Genomic DNA, 27,831 nt, shown 5'->3' with positions numbered 1-27,831 from the left:
TTTCGAGGCTCTGTTTCCTCTGCTGTCCAGCATCTGGAGGTGGAAGGTGGCAAGCCAGGGGTGAGCTCTTCTGCTCTAGGTAGAGGGTTTTTTTCCCTGGGAGGGGGTATTGGCAAAACCACAAGTAATGCTTTCAAATGTGTAGTTGCTGTTCTAGTTTTTAAATGTGAACAAAAGAGTAGGCTGGAACCGGTAACCTTATTTCTGCGTGAAAGTGGGATGCTTGTGATTTTGCTAGAATCTTGTCTTTCTGTTCTACAAAACGTGTTGAGCGAGCTTTGAAAGCTTCTCCTCAAAGGCAGCGGGGGCCAGACCCCGAGCTGGTTAAAAAGCACGTGGAGTCTCTCCTTTCTGTCCAATGGATGTGTGTGTTTCCGTATAGGAACTACGGAGCCGTCGCTGTGCCTGTTGCCCTTAGCATTCACTCGCCCCTCCCGCCCTTGACGCACCGGCGGGCTATTGAAGGCGAGTCCTCGCTCCTGGAGAAGCGTGGTGACAGCTTGCTGTGCGAAGGTGCCTTTTCCTCTGTGCTGTTCTGGTGTGACACGTAGAGGGAAATCCTGAGGACGTGTAGATGGTCTGAACTGCAACTGGTGCAAGCTGGAGGTGTTTCGTTGCCCATCTGTGTTTTGTGTCTAAACTCATTGAAGTTTGAATATCCCTCCATGTAAAGGCCAGTAAATGATACAAAGGGCTGGAAGGTGGAGAGGTTTTACAAGCTCGCCTTTCTATTATCCTGGAGATACAAATGCTTCAAATGTTCTTTCTCTGGGACTGTTCTTTTCTGAACACATGCAAGTGCTTTATGTGGCTGAATTTCTTGGGATGATGAAGTGGTAAAGATGCTGTTAGGTGTTAAGACAACAGTTCAAGAAGTGAGCTTGTTCTGCAGCTAGGCAAGATAAGCAGTGACTTGAGAGCTGAGACAGTATCATATAAATGATGTTTTATTCTGAAGAGAACTATTTACAAAAGAAGTAGAGCATTGTTTTTACTAAAAATATGCCTTTATAGATTTTTATAATATGTATCTTATAAAAACCATACATTTATTTACATTACTGCTACATACAAAAATTACAGCACTGTGGTATATGTACATATCTATAGATACATTCTTTCTGCTTGTCCCTGCTGTGTGCTTTGTCCCTCTCAATCTAAGGGAATCGTTGCTGCAGCACCCAGACACTTCCTTTCCTTGTCTTTTTGGTTAAAACAATCTTGCTTTTTATAGCCGAGCGGGGAGTAGAGAGTTTGCCTGATGTAGAGGCATATCTGGAACTGACCATTCTAAGTAGGACAAGTGCATGCAGCTATCAGGTCCTTGTGCATGCAGCACTGCCTGTAGCCTCACTTCTTGCTTCTCTGTGCAAAATTATTCTGTTGTCATTAGTTGATCTATTGTTCATCTCAACGGCAAGTTGCTGATCTTAGTTTGTATTAAGTTAAAGTGCTAGTGACTTGCCTTTCATTTAGACTTAACTTGTTTCTTGTTTGCAGTTGCTTCCCTTGCAGTTGACTACAGGAAGATTGATCCCTTTTCCCTTAGGCTGCCGTCATAAACATTTGCCCAAACAGTCACCTGCTACTTAACTGTGGGAAAGTTCTTTCTAGCCTTAATCTCAGCAGGCATCTCTTCTCTGTGCAATATTTGAACAGTGACTGTGCAGCACTTCTGTTTTATTTACCCTTATCTCAAAAGCAAGGCTGAGTGTTGCATTTAGAGCTGCTGATCCCACTTCTTAAATCTACTTTGGGATCCTGAGTACCTGCTGGATTAATGTGTTTCCTCCATCTCATTCACTGGAGCCGATGTTTCCTTTATGCCATGTGTGTCCTCCTAGAAGTACCAGGTATCACAAGTGGAGTGTCTTCTAACCCAACACTGCAAGGATGGTTCCAGGCTCCTGGCCATGACAGGATGGCGATGAGTGTGTTTTAATGACAGCTCGAGGTGAAATAGTCAGGGCCTTGTTAAAACACAACATGACAAATGAGAAAGTGAAGGACTGCATTGATGAGGTTTTTGAAAAAACAACGAAACCTAGCTGCTATGTTAAGGCAGTTTCTGTTCCTGGTGAGTAGCAGCTCAGCACAAGGAGGTCTCCTTTGGTGTGTTGTTGAGTTCATTAAACCCAATTCTCTTGTATTTCTGGGTTTAGTAGTGCAACGAAGTCTTTAGGGTTAAGGGGCTAGTTTTAAGAAACCATACCAAACTGGCACCTCAGAACATGTGGACTTTTCTCTTGCAATCTCTTCCATTACTTATTAAATAAAAATGCAAGGGGATTAAGGTAGGTTCCTCCTTAAATGAAGAGATGTGCTGTGCATTTCAATTGCCTCCCCCTGCAACTGAATGAGTCACTTTCCTCTCAGCAAACATGTAGCAGAAGGCACCTTTCTTCATCTCATTCCTGCATCTTTGTTGGATAACTTAAGGCCCTTGCCTTGGGATTGCATACATACATACATACATACATACATCCTCATGAGGGTAGAGTCCCACACAGCTGCTGGGCTTGTGGCTTGAAGAGAGCTGTTAGGGCCTGGGAAATGACAACCGACAGCAGAAAAAAGGTCTGTGAGGATGGAGATATTCACATGGCTCTCCCACAAGAAGCAGAGTATCATTTTCAAACAGTGTGTAAGTCAACTGTTCACAGGTATTGCTGGCATCCACGAACCCACGCCTAATTTTGCAGGTATCAAAGTTTATGTTAATGCATATGGGCATAATTGAGTCCTGACAGCAGGAGATGCTGAGCATGTGCCTGTGTCTGCCCGGTTGAGAGTCCCAACATAGATGAGATGGGAGGATGAGGACTTGCCATCCTGAGAGCGCACTTGGCACCGCACTGAGTCCCTTTCCCTCACTTGCACAAGTGGATACAAGCAGATACTCAACAGCTGAGCATTGCCTAGAAAGGAGAGGCCAAGGTTTAGTTCCCTTCCCTGCCTGTGAGACTCCAGATTCACTTTCCTGTAAGCATCAAGCTGTATTGGTGGTGCTTTACCTAGGTATTTCCTGGAGCAGGATCTGCAATCCAGGTTTCGTTGCTTTCAAGTAAACGGGTTTTACCACTCGGCTTTTTACCATCATTTTCAATCCCAAAGAGCACTCTGCTCCTTGCAACATGGAGCTACCTCAGTGCAAGATGATTTCATACCATGTGGTAGTTTCATGCTAACAAGGAAATACGGGAATGCTCAAATCTTTGTAGGCAGAAAGGATATTTGTACTGAGGTATTATGGATGTCCTATCCCGTAGATAAGTTGAATAATAATAAAAAAAACCCAAGCCACCAACCTCTTCCCTGCTTCTTAGAAGAAGGTGTTTGATACCTAATTCTAGCAGAAAGCTTTTTACTGTAAATAGTGAGCAGAGATAGCAGCTCCCTGTAGGATGGTGTTTTAGCACCTAAGTTGCTGAGCACAATTCAGCACAGAGCTGAATGTGTACCTAGTTCCATCTCTGTGGGACAGTGTAGGTGGTAACTCTCTAAAGCAACGGGGAAACAAATTAGGGCCTGTGGGTATCGTGAGCTGGGAGAATGTGTCAAAATTGCATGACAGCAGCAGGTAATCTCTGAACTCAGCCTGCCATTCCTCGTGGATTTATGAGGGTAGACTGTGCTAAAGAGAAGAGCTGTAAGGTGCCCATCCAGTGCGCAGGGAAGGCCCCTACTTAGGTATTGCAGGATTTCCAGCACCGCTGTGTGCACACACCAAATAAGCTACGTTCCTTCTCATTGATCAAGTCGTGCTTAGAGCAAAGCAGGCTCTGATCATCTTCGGTCAAAAGGCGATTTGGCTACCTGCTCGCTGAAGGGCTGAGTAGTAAATGACATGCAGGCAGGGATGAATACTCATCATTTTCACCAGGCCATAGCTAACGTTAGCGTGTGAGGCAGAGGAAGCTGCAGGCTTTCCAGAGCTTTGTAGACACCCTAAGCGCCTTTGGCTTTAGTGAAGGTAGGTGCCTGCATGCTTTCTGAGGATCAAGTCTGCCAAGCCAGTGTCAAAGACCTACTGACATCATTATGGGTAGGCTTTCAGTGAATTATTAGTTAGGCTTTTTGGGGGCCTATCCAATTAAAATGACAGGTTTCTTACTCTGTTTGGAAGGTGTACATGGCTTTGGGGAAGGTGGGTGACTTGCTGAAGCTCCACAGGTACCTTTGGCCATTGGAGGGACGGTAGGTGCCCCAGGACTGAACATCCACAACTTTTATCCAGTTTGTAATCCGTTGTAGATGGTTAGTCTCTTGGGGAGAAATCCTTAACATTCTGTGTAACTACAAACTCTGCAACTCCTATCTCTGTAACAGGAGGGAGCTAGAGAAGACAGTAACATCAGCAACCTTACAACTGCCCTGATCTGCGAGGAGCCTGGATTCCCAGCGAGGAGTGAACAGCTACGCAGAGCTGCAGGGGAGATGGTGCCCAGGCAGGATCTGCAGTGAGGGCTCAACTTCCACCACGGAGAAAGCTACACTTTTCGAAACATGTCAATGCTGGGGCCAGAGCGACTCCAGTCTCAGTGGGATGGATGAAGGATATGGCAGCTGCCAGGACTGGAGGGTGGTGTAAGTGACTCCCCTCTCTTCTCTTGCATTCAGCCCTCTTCTTCCCCCTGTGCTCGCTGTGACGGCAGTTCTCAATCCCCTGCGCTGCTTTGTCTTGGGGCTGCTTCTTTCCTTCTCCAGCATGAGAATGCTTTTAAGACAATCAGATTATTCTTCACAGCAGAAACTGGACTGTGTCAAAGCGCCTAAAACATACCCTGAAGTTTATCACTTCACTTAAAGAATAAGAAAAGTTTCTTTCTATTAGTATCACATTGTCAATTTGCAAATTCTCCAATTCTTGTAAACATTTGGTTCAGACCAGGTGCGGTGTAAATAGTGCAGAGTCTCAAGGGTTAACTCCTTTGCCCCCTTCTTTTTTTCTTAGTGGATCAGAGTTGGGTCCATCAGCAAGCTGGGCAGCTGCCCCACACCCCATCTTGAAGCAGGAATTATTGAGGAGGTTTCTCTTTTTCAAATTAATTTTTCTTGAAAAAGGAAAAGAGACGGTTCCCTTCTGCCCCCACGGGCTCGTCCCCCTGCAGCTCCGGCCTGACCACGGGGGAGGGCCTGGCACTCCGCTTTGCGCCGTAGCCACTGGAGAAGGAATAAGCAAGCTGGCTCCATTCCTTCGGGTGTTTGTCCATCAGCTGCTGGTCAATGACCCTGTGCATGTCATCCTGCAGCAGAGGGAGAGGAGAGGGTTGTTAGTGGCAGCTGATGCTCAAAGGGAGCGCACGCAGGGACGCGGCTGAAATGGGTGTGAAACGTGCTGTGATGAGATGGAGGAGGGATGACAAGAGTGGGGACAGGTCTAGCTCCCCACATGGCAGCAGGCTCAGCCTTGCTTGCTGCCGTGAGGCTTTTTAGTGAGCGAGGAAGGTAAATCACACAATTCTGAGGGATAAATTGCTCAGGTGGTCTCGCAGAGGAGCATTGCACCTGCTTGGAACTCTGTGACACCCCTAAACTACGTTTCTCTGCTGTCTGCAGCTTGCAGATGTCCCATTTGTGGGGAGAAATAAATAAAAAAGAACAAATGCAGCTGAAGGCAAATGCCAGAAAAAGTAAGGATGTCCGTCCTGAGCAGGTCTATGTGCTTGCCATGTGGAGCAGGCAGGCAGGTAGGTGTGACAGAGCTGCCTGCACAGCCACTGTTAGCAGGGCTTCTTCGAGGAAGGTGCTGCTGGGAGCCGAGGGGCTGGTGCCAGACGTGGGCCCATGAGACCCCACGTGGGTTTTGCACCAGACTTACCAAAGAGAACTGTGCTCGTCCCTTAGACCCGCTCCTTCCTCTAGTGCCAGCAGAGCAGTGGGAGCTCTCTGACCGACAGCTTGGCATGAACAACTGCACTGTGGTTTTTTAGATGTACCAGAAACGCTCTGGTTTAATCCATGTTTGCAGCACAGTGAAATCGCTCTACACAAAATAATCAGTCAGTTCTGTTGCCACTAATGACATGCTAATGTGTTCCTTGAAAACCTGGCTATCAATTCTACACATTTTAAACCTTCCCATCTATTATTTCTGCTATAATTGCATATTTAAACTGTAGCTTAGTGAAAATGTGTATACACAAACTATCTCCAGAGGAGAAATCAACTGTTCTCCAGTGTTTTGGACCCTGTTTAGGACTGAGGGCACTATCTGGTGAGAACAAGGATACCCTGGCTGGGCTGTAGTGGTGGAAGTGCTGTTCATTCGGCACTTGGTGCAGTGTAGCCCATCAGGGCAGCACTGAGATGGAAGGGAAGGTGCTGCCATTGCCCAACGGGTGCCCCCAGCCGCTCTGTAGCTCGATGTGGAATAAAACCAGCCAACTTGGGCTGGAAACCTGAACAATGGCTAATCTCTTGTTGCAGCATTTTCTGCAAGGAAAAGGATTGATAGCCATGGTGTGGACTTGAATTTAGTATGGGGACTTTCCCTGGGGGAGCAGGAGGGTGCAGAGCTAGGTGGACAGGGAAAGTTTTGGATCTTTTTAGAGCAGGGTTAGAAAGGGGAGAGACAGAGGGAGAGTTGAAGAGGTTAAGGTAAACATCAGCATTAAGGTGAAAGAGATTTCCAGAGGTGAAGCTGCCATGTGAAAATGTATAGCACTTGGATTTTGAAGGCACCTCTTCTACTAAGTGAGGTAGGCACCCAGGCTCCAGCATGGCAGATCTGTATCCTTGGTTAATCACATAACAAGGGATGAGTATGATTTTTATATATTTTTTTAATATATATAAAAATGTTTTTTATATATATATAAAATACAGTATGCACTGTTGAGAGTGCACTGCATTCAAGTCCCTGTCTATCTGATGCGTGAATCAGAGAGCACAGAACTTGGCTGTGGAGATTCGGGGTAGATGTACACAGCGAGGCTGGGGCAGTCTCTGCCTTGGCACTGGGCAGGGGTGCAGGAGTGTCCAGGGACGCAGAGGGAGGACAAACACCAGCGGTACCAGACCTGTCTGATAAAACGGTCCCGTAAAGCTGGATAACACGGTACTGGTGTGCTCTGGGTGTTCCAGGCAGGAGTTTCTGTTCTTTGCAGAAGGAGTGAGGCTAAAGGAGGTGCAAATGGCATCTATCCTCTTTGTGAGCTGGAGGTGGGCTCCCTTGCATGAGATAAGCTGACCTCGGAGGCTGATGGCGTGGCCATGCAGGCTGCAGATCTCTGCTGGCATTGCAGCATTTGGTGACGGTGCCACTGTCACTATTGCACTAAAGCCACTGAGCTCTCGTTTCAGAGAAGCAGCCGCCTTCACTTCCAAGTTTGCTTCATATTCCTTCCCTACGCCCAGTAACGCCCCTCCTGCCCCCAGTCAGATAATGATGAATACCAGTGGGGGTCAGATTAGGCATGGGGGCAAGGTGCGCATCCACTCCTGTGCTAGGCTCAGATGCGTGGGATTTTGCTTGTGGCGTATTTTATAGCCTGTATGATTATGTGCTTACAGAAAACTGTAATCTTGCTGATGGTTCTTGGTAAAGTGCAGACTAGAAGTGGGCAAGAGCAAAATTTTATCAGATTAAAGCCTCCATTTATGCCCAGATAAAGCACAGAATCTCACCCCATTTTATCAGAAACATTCAGCTTTGCCAAATAGTCCCCAAAATACGTAAATCACCTGACTTTTTTTGTGCCTCTGTGGTTGAGCTTCTGTTCTGGGGACATCAGGTGCTTGGAAACTATTTTGCTACTGCGTAATAACACTTTAGGCCAGTATGTTGGAGACAACTTCTGCAGTGCTAGTGGGCCCGATCCTCATCCCAGAGAGCTGATGGGAGCAGGGATGGGGTTGCTGTATTGTTGCAATTGGACGACACAGTGTGAAGTGAGAAAGCAAATGCCTGTGGTTACAACCCTGAGCTGGGGATATTCCAGCACTAAATACTGACTGTGCTAGTAAGTAGGTCTCAATTTATACCACCCGTCCAAACTGAAGCAGAACTTGGATACAGACAGCTCCTATGCAGAGCACTGACTGTCACTTACTAGATAACGAGGCTGAGAAGTAAAATCCCACTCTGTATTTCAGGAAGTTTTCCAGATACTAGATATGCCACATGAAGAGGATTAATGATATGTATGCCCCAGCCTGGCTTTCCCTGTGGTGACCTGAGGGGTAAAGCCTTACCATGGGGTGTAGGCTGCTGCACCTTGTGCCCTGGCCTGGTGCTGGGGTGCGGGTGTGTGTGCAGAATATTGGTGGGTGATGGAGACCCCCCACTGGCCCCTCTTGCCAGATGACGGTGAGGACAGAGATGGATGCGGGTGATGGTGGCAGCGAATGGAGCAGGCGAGGGGATGGTGGGTGCTTGGCGAGGGTGCGGGGAGCTCACCTCAAAGGCAGGAGGGGTGTACGACTAAAGCTGTTGGTACAGGAACTGAGAAAGGCCACTAGATCAGAAACCAAAGGAGCCAGATAGTAAAAAGCCCTGAGGAAGCAAACTGTAAGCAGGAGAAAGAAAAGAAAAAAAAAAAAGAGAAACGAAAACACAGTGGAGTTGAAACAGGAGTGAGGTTGTACGGGAGAGGTTTCTACTGGTCAGGCTGGTTGTTAGTAGAGTCGGGGTCTTGCAAGGTCTGCAACAAATCACTATAACTGGCTTGGACCTTTTCTCTTGTATCTGCTTGTTTTCTATTGAAGCAGTCTTCCCTCAGTGCTAGTCTCTGGGAGGAGACAGCTTTGTCTGCCCTCAAGGGCTCTCTGCCTTTGCACGGGTTTTCCCCACTGACCCCAGGGAGAGCATCTTCAAGGCAGACACTGAACTGCTGTGGGTTTGGGGTCTGGATTTTTTTACCTTGGTGGAGAGCTGGGATTTTAGCTTCTCCAGCTTGCCGGATCTTCTGAGTTGACGAAAACAGTGCAGCTATACCGCGAAACAATCGCCACAACCTCTCTGCCTCCCACCTTTCTGCTCCCTTATGGAAATGCAAGGACATGCTGTGCCCACACGTCCCCAAGGCTGCACCTGCCCAGGGATGTCTCTCACACAGAGACCTTCCCTTCCTGGGCTGCAGCAGGTTACCTTGCAAAGTGTATGTTACCCATGCTGCATGCAGCCACGAAATACAGTTTGTTTCTCCATTTGAAATGAGCATTCCTGTATAATGAATTAACACTCACAGCTGTTAGGCTTTGAGCAGGGGAGGGCTGTGTTTACCCTGAGCACCACTGCATCACTGGCTCCTGCAAAGCTGAAAGCAAATGCTCCTATCTATGGATGCTTGGGCTGAGAACGCAGCAAACCCACAGGGAGGGGGGGAAAGTCACCCAAAGGTGCCTCCTGGGCCACGTGCCACCCAGCCCCTGCCCTGCAGTGACCGGGGGCTGCTCACCTGCCAGGCCTCCAGCTGCTGCGAGAGGTTCACCTTCTGCTGGATGGCGTCCAGCAGCTGGCTGTTGAGGGACATCATATCGATCTTGCACTTGGCCAGCTCCACCTCCACCGCGTTCTTCCTGGGGGGAGAGTGAGAAATTGGGGCATGTGACTTTTTCTTTTCTTTTAAAGGAAGCGTTAAACATATCCTTGAGGAGAAGTCGACAATTTCTTTCATTGGCAAGTCCCCAGATCTTAAGCTGTTCATCTCCGTTGTATTCTGGACAGTCTATTCATCTGAAGAATGGGACGTAACTGCAGACCTCCCTACTATAAAACCAGCAGATTTCTGGTAAGCACACTATGAAGAATAGAAAAAGATATTCAGATACACTGCTGTGTGGCTGGGTAATACAGTGTGGCTGGGTAATGTGCAGGATCTGCCATTAAAAAAGGAGATCTAAAACGAGGTAGAATCTACATATAAATATTTTTTCCTTTTGTTTACTAATGCATAGGAAAGGAAATGGTATGTGCTAAAAACCAAATGATCTGTCTCTGATCACTTGATCAATAAGTTGCAATATAAAACAAACAAGGAAAACACCCTCAAAGACTACAACTCTGCTTTGAGTTCCTAAAGGTGGGACTTGGAACGAAGGAAGTTTATCACAGCATATGCTTTTTAAGAATGACAAACTGTTAAAAATGTTTGAATTAAATACTATGCTTTAAGGAAAGCTCCCAATTTCAATGGGGTTGTGCTGACCCTTGGGAACACTGCTGCTGTGTTTCTTTCCAGGCATTTGGTGGCCACCAGGCATGTGATGCCACGGCCACGGTTGCCCAAAGGTCCCTGAGTGCTCAGTGGCTGAGATGCTCCAGCTGCTACTGGCTAGTGGAAAGAGTTGTCCTCTACAAAGGGGCAATTTCTTAAGGTGCTCAAGCTGGGAAGTGCTGCTCACCATGCTGGGAGCTCACAGGCAAGCACAAACCTTAAGTTTTCAATTAACTGCTGCGTGATGGGAAACCGTGACATGACTTGCTGGGAACCATCTTTCCTTGCAAACATTTTCGGGAGAAATAATTGCATCTTATTAACTGTAACTAATTCATCACCTCCTAATAGCTCCCTTGTGCTCCCCTGTAGAAGAGCAATTTGGGAATTTGTGCTTATATTCCAGGTAGCAGTTGCTAAGCACCTCCTATTATAGGATCCTATTCTCCTATTGCTTCCTGTGTTGCCAAACTTCAGCTCCAAGCTAAAAATTTTCCATGCCAGCTGTCTGCTTCAGGCAGTGATTTTATTCCTGTTCAGAGTTAGGGCTTTTTTTTTTTTTTTTGGAGAGCTTCAACAAAAATGACTTAACCCTTGAGGTGCGAGGTGGGAAGCATATCACGAGCCTCCCAGGCGGCTTGCTGCCCGGGATCAGCCCGCTCAGTCTGCGGAGGGACGCTTTCATTTCTAGCAACAAGACGCTCTTGTCTGCTTTCATTTGCAGCTACTTTCTGCTCATTAATCGCTCGCCACTCACCCGTGCGCGCTTGTCATGTCCCCCTTTCTCTGGGCTCCTGCTGCTGTGGGACAGTCAGCTGTCAATATTAGTGCTTTGTCCCAGCGGGGTCATTAACCGCCATGGAGAAGCTGTACCCTTCTGGCTGTGGCTTTGAGCACCTTACGTAGCCTTTTGTTGGGAAGCTCCCCATTGCTGCTTGGATATTACCAGGGGATTTATCACGGTGGCAGCGCGTTGCCATAGCCACAGAGACCAGCAACCCACACGCACAGGAAATGTCAGAACCACCTCTCTGCACCTGGCAGTGCAGCTGGGATGCTCCTGATTTTTGCCAACAGATGGAGGTGTTACAGAGGACAGCGATGGGAATTTGGTAGCTGGCTACCAGGGCGAGAACAGCATGGATGATCGGGTCACTTAAAAAAAGATGAAAGGATTGTGCATGCTGATTTAGCTCCTCACATCCTCAGAGGTGCAATGCTTTCATGCTCCTCCTCTTGCTGAGGGCTTGAGTATTAGTGTTTCCATAAGGAGATGGACTGGTGGTGTCCTGGCCCATCTGCTTCTTGAAGAGATTATCAGATGTATCCTTTCTACCCAGAGCACAGGGCAGTGAATGCTTCTGCCCCTCTCCTCAGAGCAAAGAGTGCTCGGGGCAGTGTGGCAAGCCTCAGCACGGAGCCAGGGAAGGGGGGTATGGGGTACGGGGTAGCAAAACTGCACAGGTCTGCAAGGAGGAGGGGGAAAATAAAGAGTCAAAACAGTGGGAGAATCCTGAAAGGAGAATTAGAGAATTACAGGACTGGAGATGCAAAAAAGACCCTGGAACAGGAAAGGAGAGCGAGTGACCAGAGAAATGGTTTAGGGAAGAAGCCCAAGCAGGGCTGTAATGGGGATGGGCAGGAAAGCAGGGCTGCGTGTCTGGAAGAGCAAAAGAAGAAAACCAGGACAAATAGGGCAGACCTGGTCTTTCCATGTGGTTCCCTGAAGTCCTCTCCTCCTTGCTGTGAATCAGACCAGCACTAGGGATGGCAAAAACATAGTTCACAGCATCCTCCTAAATGCCCCCAAGCCTGCCATGGGGCAGCTCTGGAAATCGGCATCCGCTGCCCTGCTCCCAAGCTCCTGGCAGCATTTCCCAATGCCAGCAAAGCCAAGACTCACTCCATCACTGTGCAACAGCTATTTAAATTTGTGGAGGGTGGGAAAAATCCACTGTGGAGGCATCTCCTGCTAAGGTACTCCATAACTGCTAACTCAGCCTGGCTTTGGCTGTTCATACCACTTACTTGGCGATGGCCTCGTCTCGGTCCCTGATGGCCTGCAGGAGCCGTTCACTTGTCTCCTTGTCTTCAGCAGCACCTCGCAGCCGGTCCCGTTCCTCCTTCAGCGTCGTCATTTCCACGCTCAGCAGCGTGACCTGTGGACAGAGGGAAGATGTGAAACCTAATGTTGCTCAAATTCACTGTGAGGGGAAAAAAAAAAAATCTACATGGGCCAACCTGGAGGCTGAGGTCCCCTGCTTGTAGAGGAAGGTGTGTCTGCTGGGAGGGGGCTGCTAGTGCTGGTGCAATTCCCCATGAAATGTGCCAGCTCGCCCTGGGATGCCAGTGCTGGTCTCAGCAAGATGGGTCACCAGGACGGCTGCAGTAACGTGCAGCAACAGCACTGAAAGCTGTGCCGCTGTGCGGGGCAGGACCCGCCCGTGACTTTGCTGTCCTGATGGCTTTAAACCCACTGTGGCATCAGCACTGAAATATTGCCTCTCTCCAAGCAGTTTGCCTTGTGCACGCATCCACTGAGTCTGCCTGTTGCATTCTGATCTTTCCAGGGTTAAGTTATTGCAAACACTATTTAGCAGCAAATAAGATTTTTTGGAGGGGTCTGTTATGTCTCTTGAAGTAGTATGAAGCTGAAGACAAAGGAAGTGAAAATTCCCTTCCACGCCATGGAAGGTGTTACTGGCACATCTTACAATTTTAATTAGACTTTAAAATATATGCGGAGTCTTAAATAGTCTGAGAAATGATCTATCGTTTTGGTCCTGTGCAGAGTGAGTTAATAGGGTGTGAAATCATGCAAGGATTGCATTAGCACAGCTTTGCAATATTTCATACACGTTTAATTTCTTTGTCTAGGGCACACACATGCTCTGTTACGCTACTCCACCACCTGGAAACCCTTCCAGCATTTGACTCACCTCCTTTCTCTAAATGCAGCTCAGTAGTGCTTGAATCCTCAAAGAAATCGTTAAATAGAGGGCAGACAGTCAAAAAGGGCTCATCACATCAATGGCGTGGGAGGATCTGCCGTTAGCTTGGCATGGCTGGGTCGGGGGGGGGGGGGGGGGGAGGAGGGTGTGAACGTGCCCTGCCTGTGTGCAGAGACTCCCCACTGTATACTGGGGCTGCCAGGGAATTGGGGGGCTCTGCCCGAGCGATGCCCTCCCGCAGCCCAGCATGGGATGCACCTCAGAGTGACAATGTGACAGAGAGCAGTGGTGGGAGCTATGTGAAAGGTGCTCAGCACTTCTGCTGAAATCCCAGGGGACAGCAGGTCAAGAGGCCCCAAAAAACTGCATTTGGGGATAGGTTTGGGGTTTTAACTGTTTTTGTCTGAGTTTCAGGTAAGAATGGGATGCCACAGAGGGAAGAAATGGACCAGGCAGAAGGTGTGAAACTGCTTTCCAGTGTAGACAGAGGCAGGAGCCTGTCTCCACCAGCTCACCTTGCTTTCAGGCAAGAGCAATGAACGTGTGTGGTGCCATGAGGTCCCAAAAGCCATTCAGGAGGAGTTCCCCTTTTATTGTATCAATATCAGTGACAGCACAGAGGGATGTGGAGGCAGCAAAGCACTGCTGCCACAGATGGACCAGATTTCCGTGAGCATTGATTTTCTTTAGCACTGAACTGAAGACAATGTTGTGTCTTCTATGGGAGGTGAGAATAATTATTAACCTTGAGCAAGCGCGAGGCTGGGTTATGGGCAAAAGCTGCAGGAGATGTGTACTTGCTGTGTGAGGCTGGAGTGCTTCTCCAAGAGCAATGTCTGCTGCGTTTGTAGTTATGCCCCATCTTTTTCCATATAAGACAGAGGTGTGAGGAGAAAGCAGGAGAACTGCTGTCTTCCCTTTGCTCCCTAAATGTTCAGAGCTTTGGTAGTCAGAGACCCCTAAAAGCAGAGATGGGGGTCCAGACTTGTGATCCGGGAGGGGACCTCTGGTTCTTCCTGGCCAGGGAGTTTTGGCAGACCAGCCACAGCAAAGAACAACCAAGTGCTGCTCCCTCCTGGTGTCCTGTCAAGGCCTCATGTGTAAGGAGGCGCTGCATCCAGACAAGCGGGCTGGTGTACGGATGGTCAATCAAAATCTGTGAATAAGCCCCTAATGGTCTCTGTCAGCATAGCCAAGTTACAGTGATCAAGCTCTTGTCTCCTCCATCTCAGGTGTGTTTAAGGGCAAGGGGGACCTGTGGGTGGTGCACAGGACTATGGCAGCATGGCCAGAGGTGCGTCTGGGCTCATGTCTCACTGGAGGCAGAAGTTTAGACCCTCAAAGGTGTCTCTTGTCGTGGCCACATCGCTGAGAGGAGCAGTCCTCAGGGAAGGATGGGTGCCAGGGCTGCTCCCTTGCTGCAGTCTGCCTCTAATCAGCTGCTTTGTCAGCAAGACTATTTCCCATCCTCGTACACATGCAGCCATCACTGCCAGGAGTATTTAATGATGCTCTCCCTCTTTTTATTTCAGCCCCATGGTGGGAGCTCCCATAGCACTACACAAGGCTGTCGGACCCCAGGTTGTGCTGACTTTCTGAATGGGGATGTGTTTTCTTTTACCTTCTCCAAAGGGGTACGGCGAAAGGGCGATAAAGAACCACTGGCAAGACCAGCCAAGGCATTAATCCCATTCCCTGCTCCAATGCAGTTGGTGCTGCACAAGCAGCTGCACTAAAGGCTGCTTCTGCTGCAGCCTCCAGATACCTTCCAGCATTTGGAGACTTGTGCCATAGAGACGATAGGGATTGCAGGGCATCTCCTTAAGTGCCTGTCTCCTTTTGCTGCTTTTAGCATAGGGCCTCAGACACAGACGATGCTACATTCAGTGAGGATGCAGTGTGATTCTGTGCTTTAGGTGTGGTGGTGTTTTGGGGTTGGATCATTCGTTGCTGTTGAGATTTTCTTAGCCTTAGCCGGTCCCTGTTGGCCCTGGGGTGCTGCCTGGTGCCAGGCTGGCCATGACTAAGATTCTCTAGGTGTGCATTTGTGAGGGTTTTGTGATGCTGCTGTGGAAGGGGGCGAACCCTGCACCATGCACAGCAGAGCAGCACTGTTTTGTCCATCCAGCGGTTGCATATACCCTTTACGAGGGCTTAGTGCAAGCAAGAAGGGTCAGACTGGATACCTATGAGTTTCCAGTACCCCATATCAAGCAGCCTTGTACTTTGGGGTCTTCTGCTGAGAAGAATTTAAGTGAGACAGGTTGGCTGAAAAGCAGGTTGCGGGAAAGGTTTAAAGGAAGTTTGGCTGCCTGAGATGATGTCTGAGACGGGCCCCAGACAACTTGTCAAAAACTCTGATGCTAAATGCATGAAACCTCTGCACTGGATTTAACAGTGTCTCCCTCATCCAACCATAACTGGTTTTGGCCCAAATCCTCCTGCATTATTAACCATGTTGACCTCTTCTATGGCATGTCTTTGAGGATGAACACTGGTGTTACAAGACCACATGTAAAGCGTGGGAATTGCTAACCTGGCTGTGCAGTCGCTGCAGCTCCTCCAAACTCTGCCTCAGTTTCCCCCGTTCTCCCTCCATTAATTCCCTCAGGGCTCGCGAATCCTCGCTTGTTCGCCTGATCTGTTCCTCTAAGGCGTCATCATCGCTTCGTCGAGAGCTCTGAGAGCGGGAGAGAAATCTCTTGCTCAGATTTCACTTTAAAACAGGCAATTGCATTAACTTGACACTGGTTTGGGATGGAGGGTACTAAACAAGGGAGAAGTAAGTGTGAATGTGACTTTGGTAGAGTTTCAGTTTTGTTCCCATATACCTCCACAGTGGAAACATGCTCGGCCAAGGGTAGTACTTCTACACGTCATAAAAAGAGCATGCAGACATCTTCTCACCTTAGCATAAACCAAATTTACAGAGACCTACTGACCACTTGGTAACATATGGCTACAGTTCTTCATGTTTGTAGACCTGTTGCAGGACTCTATTTTTTATTTACCAAATACAACTTCATCTCTATGCTCAGCCTTCTTACCAGCTGCTACAGGTACTGAAATGAGGAGGGTGAGTACTCCCATACAGGTCTGCAGTTGCAGGGTCTGCACTATCTTCCTCATCATGGCATCTCAAATAAGTCGTACTGGCAATGCAACCAGCTTGTGCGTGATGGAAATAGGTCTGATTTGAGCCATTGCAAAAAAATGAGGTGTTTTCTCATAATTCTGCACTCCTGTGGATGCTGAGTGGTCCTCCATGCCATCCCTTCCTCCCCAGCAGCCCCAGGGCCACACCCCACAGACACTATCATCTGTCAGCAAAACCCTTCACCTGTCAATGGATCTGAGTCTGGCAGCTCTTGCCAAGACATTTGCACCCAATGCAATTGGCAGGGGCAGAACCTACCTTCATAGGGGTTATGATGTTTTTGTGATTCTATTGCTAATAAAGCAAGGTTAGGAAAATCTGAAGAGAAATAACTGAAGTGTGATATATAAGGCAACCTGCAATATTTCCATGTTGAAACTCTAACTTACTGTAAATCTCAAAGCAAGCCTGCTTTCATTAATTTTCCAGAATGACTCCCAGACCAATGATGGTTGCATAAGCTTGACACTTATGGTGCTCTGACCACTGCAAGCTGGAACTCCATGTGCTGGTTTGGCTCTTGGCTGACCATTTGAGACACATGGAGCAGGCTGTGCGCTGTGACAGCCCATCTTTGTGGGCCACAGAGGTTTTCTCGGAGACCGGGGACTTCAGGATCCAGCAGGAACCTGCAGCAAGCTCTGTCACATGGGCAAGGGGACACGCACAAGCCAAGGTCTCCCTGTGCCACCAACTTACTGTGGAGTCTGCCCCATCCAGCACATTTTGTATCAGTCTTTTCAGCTCGCTGAGAGCTGCCCGTAGGCTGCCGGCTGGGACATCTTTGGCTGATGAGGTTTCTGAAGACTCATCCATGGAGGAGTCCGTAGAGACTGCTGAGTCTGCACTGTCGTTTCCTCTGAGATGGGAGCAGAGATACCGCACTTGGCAATATGCTTCCCAGAGCTGCAGCCTCAGCTGGAACGAGAGAGCCTGACATTAGCCTGGGACATCCAGGCCATGGAGATCCTTCTTCCACAGTGAAGTGAGGCATGTGATTGCCAAACCTCACAAATATTTGTCTAGCTTGCTTATGTCGGTTTTGAAATGGATGTAGAGCTTTACTTTCATATGGTCAAAAGGATGTTGATACCAGAGGTGGGACCATAACCCCAATTTTCTGTCTCTTGGTTCAGCTCCAAATCCAGATCAAATGCATTAAACTTCCTCTCCCTCTGGGGCTGCTCACAAAGGTCCATGGGCTTTCCCAGGGGCCAGAGGGCAAATACCTGTTCTCGTTCTTGTTCCAGCTCTTCTGCCTCCATGCTCTGCTCTATCTCAGACAGCAGGGATGTGCTGGTTGTGTTGAAATTTTGGAGACTTCTCTCCTCACTGAGCTCTTCTACCTTCCCCTGCAGCTGCCGGTATGACAGCCGTACCTCCTGGAGCTCCAGCTGGCTTTGGTGCAGCTTGCAAAGAAAATCAAGGAATTTGTCAAGGAAGCAGGAAAAAAATACATTAGTGGAGTTGATATGGACTGGATGAATCTCTTGGTTTGTAAAGGAGCTGAGAGGGAGGAATGGGTGTCACTAAAGAGGGTTTCCAGCCAGGAGGAAAGTACTATTGGCTGGTATTGCTACTTATTGGAGCTTAATAATCTCCAAATATCATTAGATACTGTTTAGACTCCAGAATATCCTGAAAGACAAAAATAGCAGGTTAATCAGCACTAAAATGAGGAACATTGTGAAGAAGTTGGGACTCAGGTAAAAAAATTTGCTGAAAACAACACAGCAGGAAGTGAATCCAAAAAGAAAAATAATACAGACATGTTTTTAAAAGATCTATACACATATATAAATACAAATATATATTTTAAAAAGTGGAAGAAAGATTCAGTGCTGTTTTGGAGAGCTGGAGATCCAGTGGCTGTCAACCCACAGAAGAGAAATGGAAAAATCTTGCTCTCTACTAAGTTGCCTGAAGCCACAGAGGTGCTAGCTGCTTCTCCGGGGAGTGATGTTTGCTGACACATGGCTGCAAACACCATGGGGCTTGTTGGGAAACCATTGGAGCAGTGAGAGCTACAAGGCCAGTCACTGCCCTCTGGGACAGCAAGGTCTAAAGAAGCCCCTTCTGAAGCCAATTTACTACTAAAAAATTAAGCAAAATGAACTGCAAACAGAGTTCTCTGCTTCTTTTCACATTTACCTCATTTCTCCAGCACCCTGTCCCATTCCCTTGTTCAGATCTCCCTCCCACGCTGCTCTTTGCTGTCAAGATGCCCCATTGTGGCTCCTGTTATCTGTCCCCATGGGAAACACCCAAGACCTTGCTTGCTGCCATGCTTACATGAGCCATTTTATTCTTCCAGTTGTTTTGTCTCCCAGTTCCTGATTATTTTTCTGGTCTATTTTACCCCAAATCACGTCTTTTACTCAATTTCTCCCCTCTTCCCTATCCCATCGTTGTCTCCTCACCTGCAGGTCCTTGTCATGGCTTTGTCTCTCCAGGATGAGGACTCGGTCCTGCAACTCCTCCACGGTTCCCTGGAGCAGGTCATTCTCCTCCATCATGGCACTAAGGCGATGCTCCAGCTCCTGCTTTCTGTCTGTCAGCATTTTGATCTGCGGAGAAAAGAGAGGCGGTGTCAACCCTGCACTTTCCAGGGAGCAGAGAGGAGGGAAATTACATTCCCAAGAGAGAAATGAAACAGCAAAAAGCAGAAGTATGCACATACTTATTCTCTACCTGTATGAGATAAATTGTATCTCTGTGTGTGGTTTAAAGCTTAGGAAGGCTCTGAAAGGAAATTCCTCCTTCCCTAGGCTGCAGGGGCAGCTCCGAAGGGGCTGGGTGTGCATTGGTAGGAGACCAGGGAGCAGGCAGAAATGTCCAAACAGATTAAGCGGAGACAAGCCCTGCCCACCCCTTGTACCTTAAAATTTGCGAGACAGGGCAAAACTAGTTACTTTTCCTGGCTGGTCCCTGACTGACCATGGTGGCATTTTCTCCTGTATGGGTGCTGGAGACCACAGGGTGAGCCTGCAGGATCCTGCTCCCCGCAGGGCTGTGCCACAGTGCTGCCCATACACTTTTCTTAATTGCTGCGTGTTTGCCAGCTCCTCACCAGGGATTTTTCTGTCTTTTTACTTGTGAAGACTCCTTTCTGTGCCATGCTTATTTTTAGTTTCCCAGTGATCGGTTGCCTTTAAAATTGGTTCATTTCTTTTAATTGTCAAGGGCAGCGATTTCAGGTGAAGAGGGACAATGTGCCAAGCAAAACCTCTGTGACTCAGTTAGCTGGGAACAGTGCACAGGATGAATCAGCACTAGCCAAGGTCACTTCTTGTTTAACCAAGAAAAAGGAGCCTTTTCCCAGATTTGTACACAGAGGACCTCTGGGGACTGCGTATGCCATTTACCAGTCCAGTGGAACCCTAAATATTCCCTATGGCCTCCTTTCAGTTCATGGACCATAGACAAACTCAGCAACTTCCCACTGCTTTCTTGGCCTCTTTGGGACCTTGTCTCTTTGCTGCTTTCCAGCTTGCTGGAAAGATTTGGCTGCACAAAGGAATATTAGCAAAGTGTGTGGACTTGCTATTTCTACAGGGTAAAGGCTGCTGTAGGTATTAGAAAGCTGCTTTTAGGTGACTAATGGTTTCTGAGATGTCTCTTCCCACCACCATCATGATTTGTGTGGGTTGGAGAAAAGGGATGCAAGAAAAATAAGAGGTATAACACAGAGATTGTATCAAGAGTTCACATTTGTTATCCAAACCAGTAATGAACACCCTGTGAATGACTGTGTAACGGAAAAAACACTGCTCTGCCGTGGGTCCTGGTCCATGGGAAGGGCACAGGGGGAAAGGGGTTTGAAAGCAAAAGACAGGAAGGAGGCGAGGAGGCAAGGTGAAGCATACACAGTGACAGGCATGCATGATGACGGCGATGCATGCGCGGGCAAATCCTTTCCAAGCCTCCATACTTACTTCAAGGACCTGCTGCTCCACATCAAGGGGAGGGGAAGAAAAGGCGAGGGACCAGCAGGGAGCAGGTGGGAGCAGGAGAAAAGAAGAAATTGAAAGATTTTAGGAAAAGCTCTTCCAGACAGCTTATAAATAAAAAAAAGCAGTAGGGTAGTAGAGTTGGACATCTTCTACCCCTCTAGTTCCTGCATACATGGTTCCCAGTGACCCTCATCAGGGAAAGGAAGAGGAAGGAAGGTAATACCATTCCTGCTAACGTACCAGAGCTAAAACAGGCAGGGGTTCCTTGCTTTCCCGTGTGCATGGCTCAGAGGCAGGAGAGGATTACTGCTTTCTTTGCAAGCATGAGGAACAGAAAATAAACCCTTGCAGACCTTCCCACCATGCCCCAGAGTTTCATCTGTTCTGGGCAGCAGCCCTGCAAGAGCACAGCCATGGTTTAGCTCCTGGAAGATCCTTCTCATCCATTCATTTCACAGGCGTGCTTGTGGCTGAGGCAGCGGTGGAAGCTGGCCTATGCCACCCCAGCCAGCCCTGGGTTGCAGCAAAAATTCTCACTGTGGGAGTCCTTTGCCCCACAGCTACCATCCTGCTCTTTGTTTGCTCCAAGCAGCAGGTTTTGTTTACTCGGTTCAGAGGGGTTCATCATACAAGTTAAACCAGCGCTGGCCGCCTTTTGAAGGAGTGAGGCTAAGCTCGGCTGACTCACCTCAGCCTGGAGGCTCTCGAGCCGCACGATGTGTTGACTGCTGGAGGAGTTCTTCTCCCGAAAGTCCTCCCGGAGGGTGTGGACCTGCAAGGAGAGCTGCCGCTCCACCTCCGATGCCTGCAAGGAGACACCAGCTGGTGTTACCCCAGGGGGTCGTCCAATACCAGGAAAGCAGTTATCTCCTCCTGCCCATGGGAAGATCTGTCCCAATATAACTTCTGCACAAGCTTTAGTTTTGGCAGAAACTCTGAAGCCTGCAGAGTGTAGATGAGGGAAAAGCTCGTCCTGGACGGATGTTGAGGAGAGCAGCCATTTAGACCATGATTATTTTCCCTTGGGGCAGCCAAAGGGACACAGCCCATAACTCTTCCATTGCAAAACAGCATGATGACTCCCATGCCCTACAGGGAATTTAGGTTTCCTCAAAAATAGTAGCGTGGTTGGAGTTGAGGAGGAGACCAGGCCACTCGCAAAGGCAGAGGGGAGGCAATCTCTGTAGACCCCAGGAAACATTGCTATTAAATTTACACTTTCTAGACCTCTGAACATCTTTGGCATAGCTCTAAAATAACAAGTACCTCTGATTTCTGGCTCCCGTCAGGGCCAGACGGAGAAGCATCCGTTCCACCTGACTGTCAGTGCAGGATCGCTGGGCTTGGCCCTCTTTCCCATTTTGAAGAAGGGATGCCCCATTTATGCGGGGTGGTTTGAGGACAGTGGAAAGGCCATTCCTACCTGCAGGATCCAGGCTGCAGGCAGCCCATATAAATGACAGCTTAGACACGTTAACTACTCTCCAGACAGCTTTATGGCTGATTTTTACATGGTGAACACACTTGTTTAGGCTTGTAAGAGAACATAAGGTTTTTATGACAAATCCCTAATGAGACAGCACAAATGGATGGTTTTCTATTTAATTAGCCTCCATCAGGTTTCATTACACTTAGGCACAGACTTCTCTCTCCAGCAGATTAGCTAGAAGTGAATTGATCCCCCTTCAAGAGGCGGCATTGCCGTCCTGCTTGGGGCATGGACAGAGCTGTATGTCCAACGGCAAATGCTATCAGCAGCCACAATGCCTTAGACAGGGAGGTGAGATGGGAGGGAGGGATGGGGCAAGAGGAGAAAACACGCATTGGGGTCAGCCCCTGTGGGCAGGTTTGGGAGTGCATCCTTATGTCTGGTGAAAACAGGTCAGGCTTTGACCCAGGGTGCTCTGGCTGACAGGGAGCCCCAGGCAGCAGCTCCACCAACGTGTGCAATGACTTTGCTCTAGCAGCTTGTGACCTGAGGAATGAACACACAGACCCAGCCTGAGCTGTCCACAAAGGCAACACTACCCTCTTTTAAAAACAATCCCTTATTGCACAGTCCGCAGCAAAATAATCCAAATCAGAAGCAAGAGCTAAAAGGCTGTTCTAGCTCCGTCAAGTGGAGGAAACTGTGGTTGCCCCCAACACTGCTTGCTTGCAGGGGTGGCAGATGACAGAAGCACGGCCACCAAAATCAGCCAGGCTCTGACCACTGGCTTCTGGAATGAGAAATGCTTTCCAACAATAAGAAATAATCTTGTCTACCAATTGGTTTTTAGTTCCCTTCTTATCCTGGATTAGCATGAGTGGTCTTATCCCCTTCTTTATCACATCAGAGGCCTTTGCATATCGCCCTCACCTCATTTGTTTAATAAACCACGGACAGAGTACACAAAATATAATGACAGCACAGCACTATAGGAAGGGCTTGGTTATTTTTCTTCCCTTAAGCAGCTATAGATTTCAAAGCATCCTGAGCAACTATTAGTTGGTGACACTAAAGAAGATGGATGGATTGTGCTTTTTTTGAATGATTCACTTGCTTTTGTACAGACTGCTGAAACATAATTTATCTGCTAGAACAAGTCTATATACAGACAGTGTAAATGTACAATATAGCAGTAAGGAACAAGGGAGTGTTAATGGCATTGTAAAAATCCCTGGCAGGACAACATATAGCTGCTGTTACAAGTTCTTGTCCCCATGCTCAGATTGGAGCAGGTGAAGGGAAGGGCTACAAGGGTGATCCAGATCATGGAAAGTCTGTTATATGAAAGGAGACTAAAAATGGATGGCTTGTTTTATCTCATGCAATGAATGCTGAGAGAAGACTCCCTATAAATACATCACGGATAAGCACACAGAAGAAAGAAGTGCTATTTAAGCAGAAGCACAATTTTGGCAGAAAAAATTATGTGAATAAACTGGATAGGACTATATTAGGGCTGGGAATAGGAAGATTTCTACATTTCCAAGGAGCTGCAGTAGTATTCCTCCTCCTGCACCATTACAGGAGGAGAAATGGTGGCAAAAATTAATTTTGTGATGGAGCTGGATCACTTTATCATGCAGTTTCTTTCAGAGGGCTGCCTACGACAGAAGGGAAATGAATTGACCTCAAAGGTCCTTTCTGGTACTAGACTGCTTCCAGGAGTGTAAGGTTTGTATTCACCAGCTTTAAATCATCATCTGGAATTTATCTACTTGCTGCTCAGCTTACATGCTCACACATCTTATTCCCGCAGTTATAGCCCACATGGAGGGAAGAAAGGACTCATTTATTGTTAGCATTTAGGGCCGCAAAGCAGACGGGATGTTACAGTGTCACCTCAGCGTACACCATTCACATCCTATCTCATGCAGTAGAGAAAAGTAAAAATAATGCTTTCTTTAGCCTCATACAGTGCAGAATACTCTCTCTGATCAGCCATTTAGCAGAAGTAACAGAAATGACTGTATCATGTGTTTCCCTCCACAGAATGACAAAAAGTCTTCATCCAGTTTTCTAGATAGGGAAATGGCTGATACCTTTGGTCTCCCCTTGGCAAAGGTTTGATTTTTTCATAGACATGAGACAAAGTCTTCTGAGCTGAGCTCTGGTCATGGAAACCCCCTTTTCATGCTACATTTGTTTCAGAGGTTATTAATAGTGATGCTGAACTACCCTTTCTAAGGGATTAGAAAGTCTAAATTTTAACATCAATTTGCATTATTTTATAGAAAGCCACCTTGACAGTGTCCAGTATTTGTCAGGCTTTATGGTGTATTTTCATACGGCATCTACTTGGGTTCTCTGCTGTACATATATACATGTGTACATGTGTGTTTTAAACCATGAGCTCACTACTGATTACTTCTAACATGCTTTTTTTACTTAGTGTCATCACAAGATGTAACCTTCTATGTAAATTTTCCATTTATTGCTCAAAGAAGCTATGGCTTTTGTTGAATTGAAACGAGTTTCTTCTGCCTCAGCCAGTCTGGCTCTACTCTCATTATGCAAACTGTAGTGCTTTCTCTTCCCCATCAGTGTTTTCCTAAACATTAAAAGCTAAAACCTTTTGTGGTTACGTCAATCATTCAGCGATGCATTGATTTTGCTAGAGAGAAGTAATATTTTTCCAGAAAGGCAGACCTATGTCACCCAACATCATAGCTTTGCTCTGTAGTTAAGAAAGAATTAATTTCCTGGATATAGGCAAATTAACCAACACAGCTCAGGCAGAGTTTGAAACATATCTGCAAAAGCACAGACATCAATTCACAATTAGATATATTCAATCAACTGTGAGATTTGTTTTCTGGACTTCAGGCAAGGTTTAGATGAGATTTGGGCAGTGCAAGAAGAAAGGAATAGCAGGAGGACATTTTGGCCTCTGCTCTAATTAAGGGGTTTTTTTTCATTGCAAACCTGATTAAGTTTCTCTCATGATTAATTCTGAAGTGCTAAAATACATAAAACTGTGTAGATATTTGGCAGAAAAATATGGCTTACCAGTAACAGTAACTCGGTGAGGTTTAACATCTGGAATATATGAGCAATAAATAAAATTTAAAAATGTAAATAAACTGGAGCACTGATGCTCCTGTGAAGAGGGGATCTTTGAAATGTTTGGGAGAGACTGTGAGAAATGAATGGCCTGTAGGTTAGTCTCATTCAAAGAAAACCCTCTTTTGGGGGAAGATTTGCTAAATAAAACTGACTGCATATAAAATATCCAGCTATAAGTCATGTCAGAAAGAAAAGGAGAATGGAAAAAGTTTAATAGACCGTAGCTGGGTGAAGAAATCAATGTTTCCATATGATTTACTTCTGCAAACAAAATGATTCAAATTTAACAAAGGATATTGAAAATTTTCTTGCCTAAAATAGCTAAGAAAGAGAAGTCCTAATTAGTGCTAAATTTGTAACACTCAGGAGAATGTGTTACCCCTTTTATTAATTTGCTAATAGCTGAGTTCAAGGGACTCCCCGTTCCCACTGTGGTACCATTAACACTTCAAACCACTAATCGCTGCCTCCCCTGGCTTCAGGTTCCTGGATTCCCAGCTCTTCTCTGGGAGGAAAATATATTTGGCTACTGAAATGCAAACAAAGGAGGAAAAACCAAACATCTTGCTTTATAATAATAATTAAAAAAAATACATTAATCTGTCTGTCTAGGGAAGCCTGGGAGGATTGGGATTGCTGTCCCACCACTGCAGCCAGCACCCCAGCACCCTGGTGCCTGCCGGCGGTGGTGGGAAGCCTGGTTTTCTGGGCTAACTGACCCATGCCAAGAAAGTGGTGAGGCCATGGCTATTTTCCAGCCCTTGGCACGCCGGTGCCATATTTTGCATACGTGGAGGTTGCCCGATTTGGGAATCTTTGAGAGGTTTTTACTGCAGCTTTTAATTCGGGTCAACTTTAAATTGTTATTCGAAGCATTATGCTATCCAGGAAAGTGCTTACGTAATAGCGGTGCTTGCCATTCGTCACCTTTTGAGGGCTCCAGTTTGCATTTGCTGATTTATGTGCACAGAGGAGGGATTCCCCAATGGACAGCCCTGGCGTCACGGCACCCTCAGCCCCATTATGGCAACGCCACTGCGTGTGTGAAGAGCAATGGCACTGCAGTGAGTTGGCCAGACGCCCACCCAGCCACTCTCTCCCTCCCCCTCCTCAACAAGATGGAGGAGAAAACAAGATGAAAAAGCTCCCTGGGTTGAGATAAAGACAGGGAGATCGCTTACACAAACTCAGAGGAATTTGAGGTAAAAACAGTGACTGAGAGACATAACGGGCAAAGCTCGGACTGGCCATTGCCAGGGACTGGATTAATAGTGGGGACTTTTTTGCTGTGAAGTGGTGAAGGGAGGAGGGGTGGGGCTGTACTCAGGGTGTACATTGCCCACCTTCACGGTGCTGTGACGATGCCGCTTCGACCTTGGCGCGAGGAGATTTTTTTGTGGTTGATGTCGTCAGTGAAGTTGGTGAAGGGTGTGTGATGAGTGCATATTTTAGTGACAATTTTTAAATACGCGTTTCACTGAGGCGAAGAGTGGTATTTATTGGGTCTGGGTGTCCTGGCATGGCAGCGGGGCTGCAGGGGCCTCTGTGAGGAGAGGCCGGGGCTGCCCCATGCCGGACACGGCCGGTTCCCGCCGCAGGGCCCAGTCGAGCCTGTCAGCGGCGCCTCTGGAAAAATGGACTTAAGAAAGGACACGGCACTGTCTGGCAGTGATGACTGAGGTAAAAAGTGTGAGAAACAGCCCTGTGAGCACCAAGGTTGGAGGAGGAGGAGGAGGGGGACCTGGCTAAGCCTTTCCAGAGGGCCTATTCCCACCGTTCCCCAGAGCAGCGCAGCACACTGGGGCTGGGGAGTGTTGTGCATCATGGCTGGGGCCAGCATTGTCCCCATCTCTGCCAAATGATGTGGTGGGGCAGAATCCTCTTCTTCTTGCCTCATCCTTCGCTGTGCTACTGCCCAGGTGTGGGGAAATTTAACTACACAAAGTACGTAGCAGCTTGGTCCTGGTGTGAGAGCTGTCACTGCCTGGAGAAGTTGTGTGGAAAAATGAGAATTCAGGAAGCCTGCAACACTTCTAAAATATTTTGGTTGTAAACATCCAACAGAGATCATTAACATTGATCCCATAAGATACTTTTAGAAAAAATGGATTTTTAGGACTGTAAAAGTGCTAGGATATCAGTATGTACTATATACCTGTTATCTACCCAGTAGCTATAAGCAGACTGGCAGGTGGATTAAATACCAGTAGCTAGAGTGAGTATATCTGCTCAGCTTTTGCAGGTAAGATTTACTTCCTAACACAGGTTTCTTTCTGCTCAGGAACTGTCTCTGCAACCTGCCATAGCACCCGTCAGCCCACTCCCTGGAGTTATTCTTGGGTTTGACTCCCACCTGACTGCTGCTTTGTTTAGGTAAGATCTGCGGGGCGGCCACGGTAGGGACATGCAGCATCCAGCCTGAGGTGTCCTCACTGGTGCCTGGCACTGAAGTCATACATCTATGTGAAATTGTGAGCTGGATGTGGCACGCTGTCTCCCTGTCTCTGTCACCTTTCTCAGTGCAATTCAGGCAAATTACTTCGTATCTGGTATTTGGTGCTTTTGTACCACACACCTTCAAACTCAGCTGCTTGCAACTGTCTTTACACCCCTGCAGGTCTCCGTCTGGTTATTCCTTCTCTCTTATTCAGAGGATCCAATAAACCATATCTGCTTAGACAGAAGGGTTTGGTTTTGTGGCACACTGCCTGACCTACTTTGTTACAGCTCTACAGGCTGATCAGCCTTTCCTTCAGTGGGAGACAGGCTGATGTTGTAGAAAACAAAACAAACCAAGAATGTGAGTAGTTTCCTCTCAACACACCCCAGTCATGCAGTGGGCTCTTGTGGATGGCAATGAGTTAATATCACATCAGCTCAGATGCCTCACACCTGAGGCAGAGGCCAGTGGGGAAGCTGGCTATAAGAGAGCACAGGGAGCAGCTGGGTTTTTTTCTGTGTGGTGCTGGGCTTGCACCTGCCTATTGAGGTGGAGAGGTGTTGTTAGAGTGGAGATGTTTAGTTCCTTGGTAGAAACCTCCACAAAACCTGAGCCTGC

The 27,831-nt window shown here is 47.5% G+C and overlaps 1 protein-coding gene across 1 annotated transcript in view; it reads right to left on the bottom strand.

The window, feature by feature from the left end:
* Positions 1-5,045: 5,045 nt before the first annotated feature.
* BICDL1 (BICD family like cargo adaptor 1) overlaps positions 5,046-27,831 on the bottom strand; it is a 46,724-nt gene continuing 23,938 nt past the window's right edge. The window contains exons 3-10 of the mRNA XM_068412874.1: positions 20,910-21,026; positions 18,689-18,835; positions 17,498-17,677; positions 16,968-17,186; positions 15,648-15,791; positions 12,189-12,319; positions 9,402-9,522; positions 5,046-5,246 (exon numbers count right to left, since the gene is read on the bottom strand). Coding sequence (XP_068268975.1) covers positions 5,046-5,246; positions 9,402-9,522; positions 12,189-12,319; positions 15,648-15,791; positions 16,968-17,186; positions 17,498-17,677; positions 18,689-18,835; positions 20,910-21,026 — 1,260 coding nt within the window. The remainder of the gene's footprint in view (positions 5,247-9,401; positions 9,523-12,188; positions 12,320-15,647; positions 15,792-16,967; positions 17,187-17,497; positions 17,678-18,688; positions 18,836-20,909; positions 21,027-27,831) is intronic.

This window comes from Nyctibius grandis, chromosome 14 (genome assembly GCF_013368605.1).
Source record: "Nyctibius grandis isolate bNycGra1 chromosome 14, bNycGra1.pri, whole genome shotgun sequence".
Taxonomy (NCBI): domain Eukaryota; kingdom Metazoa; phylum Chordata; class Aves; order Nyctibiiformes; family Nyctibiidae; genus Nyctibius; species Nyctibius grandis.
The sequence above is the reverse complement of the archived record's forward strand: the minus strand, read 5'-3'. Positions and strand labels throughout refer to the sequence as shown.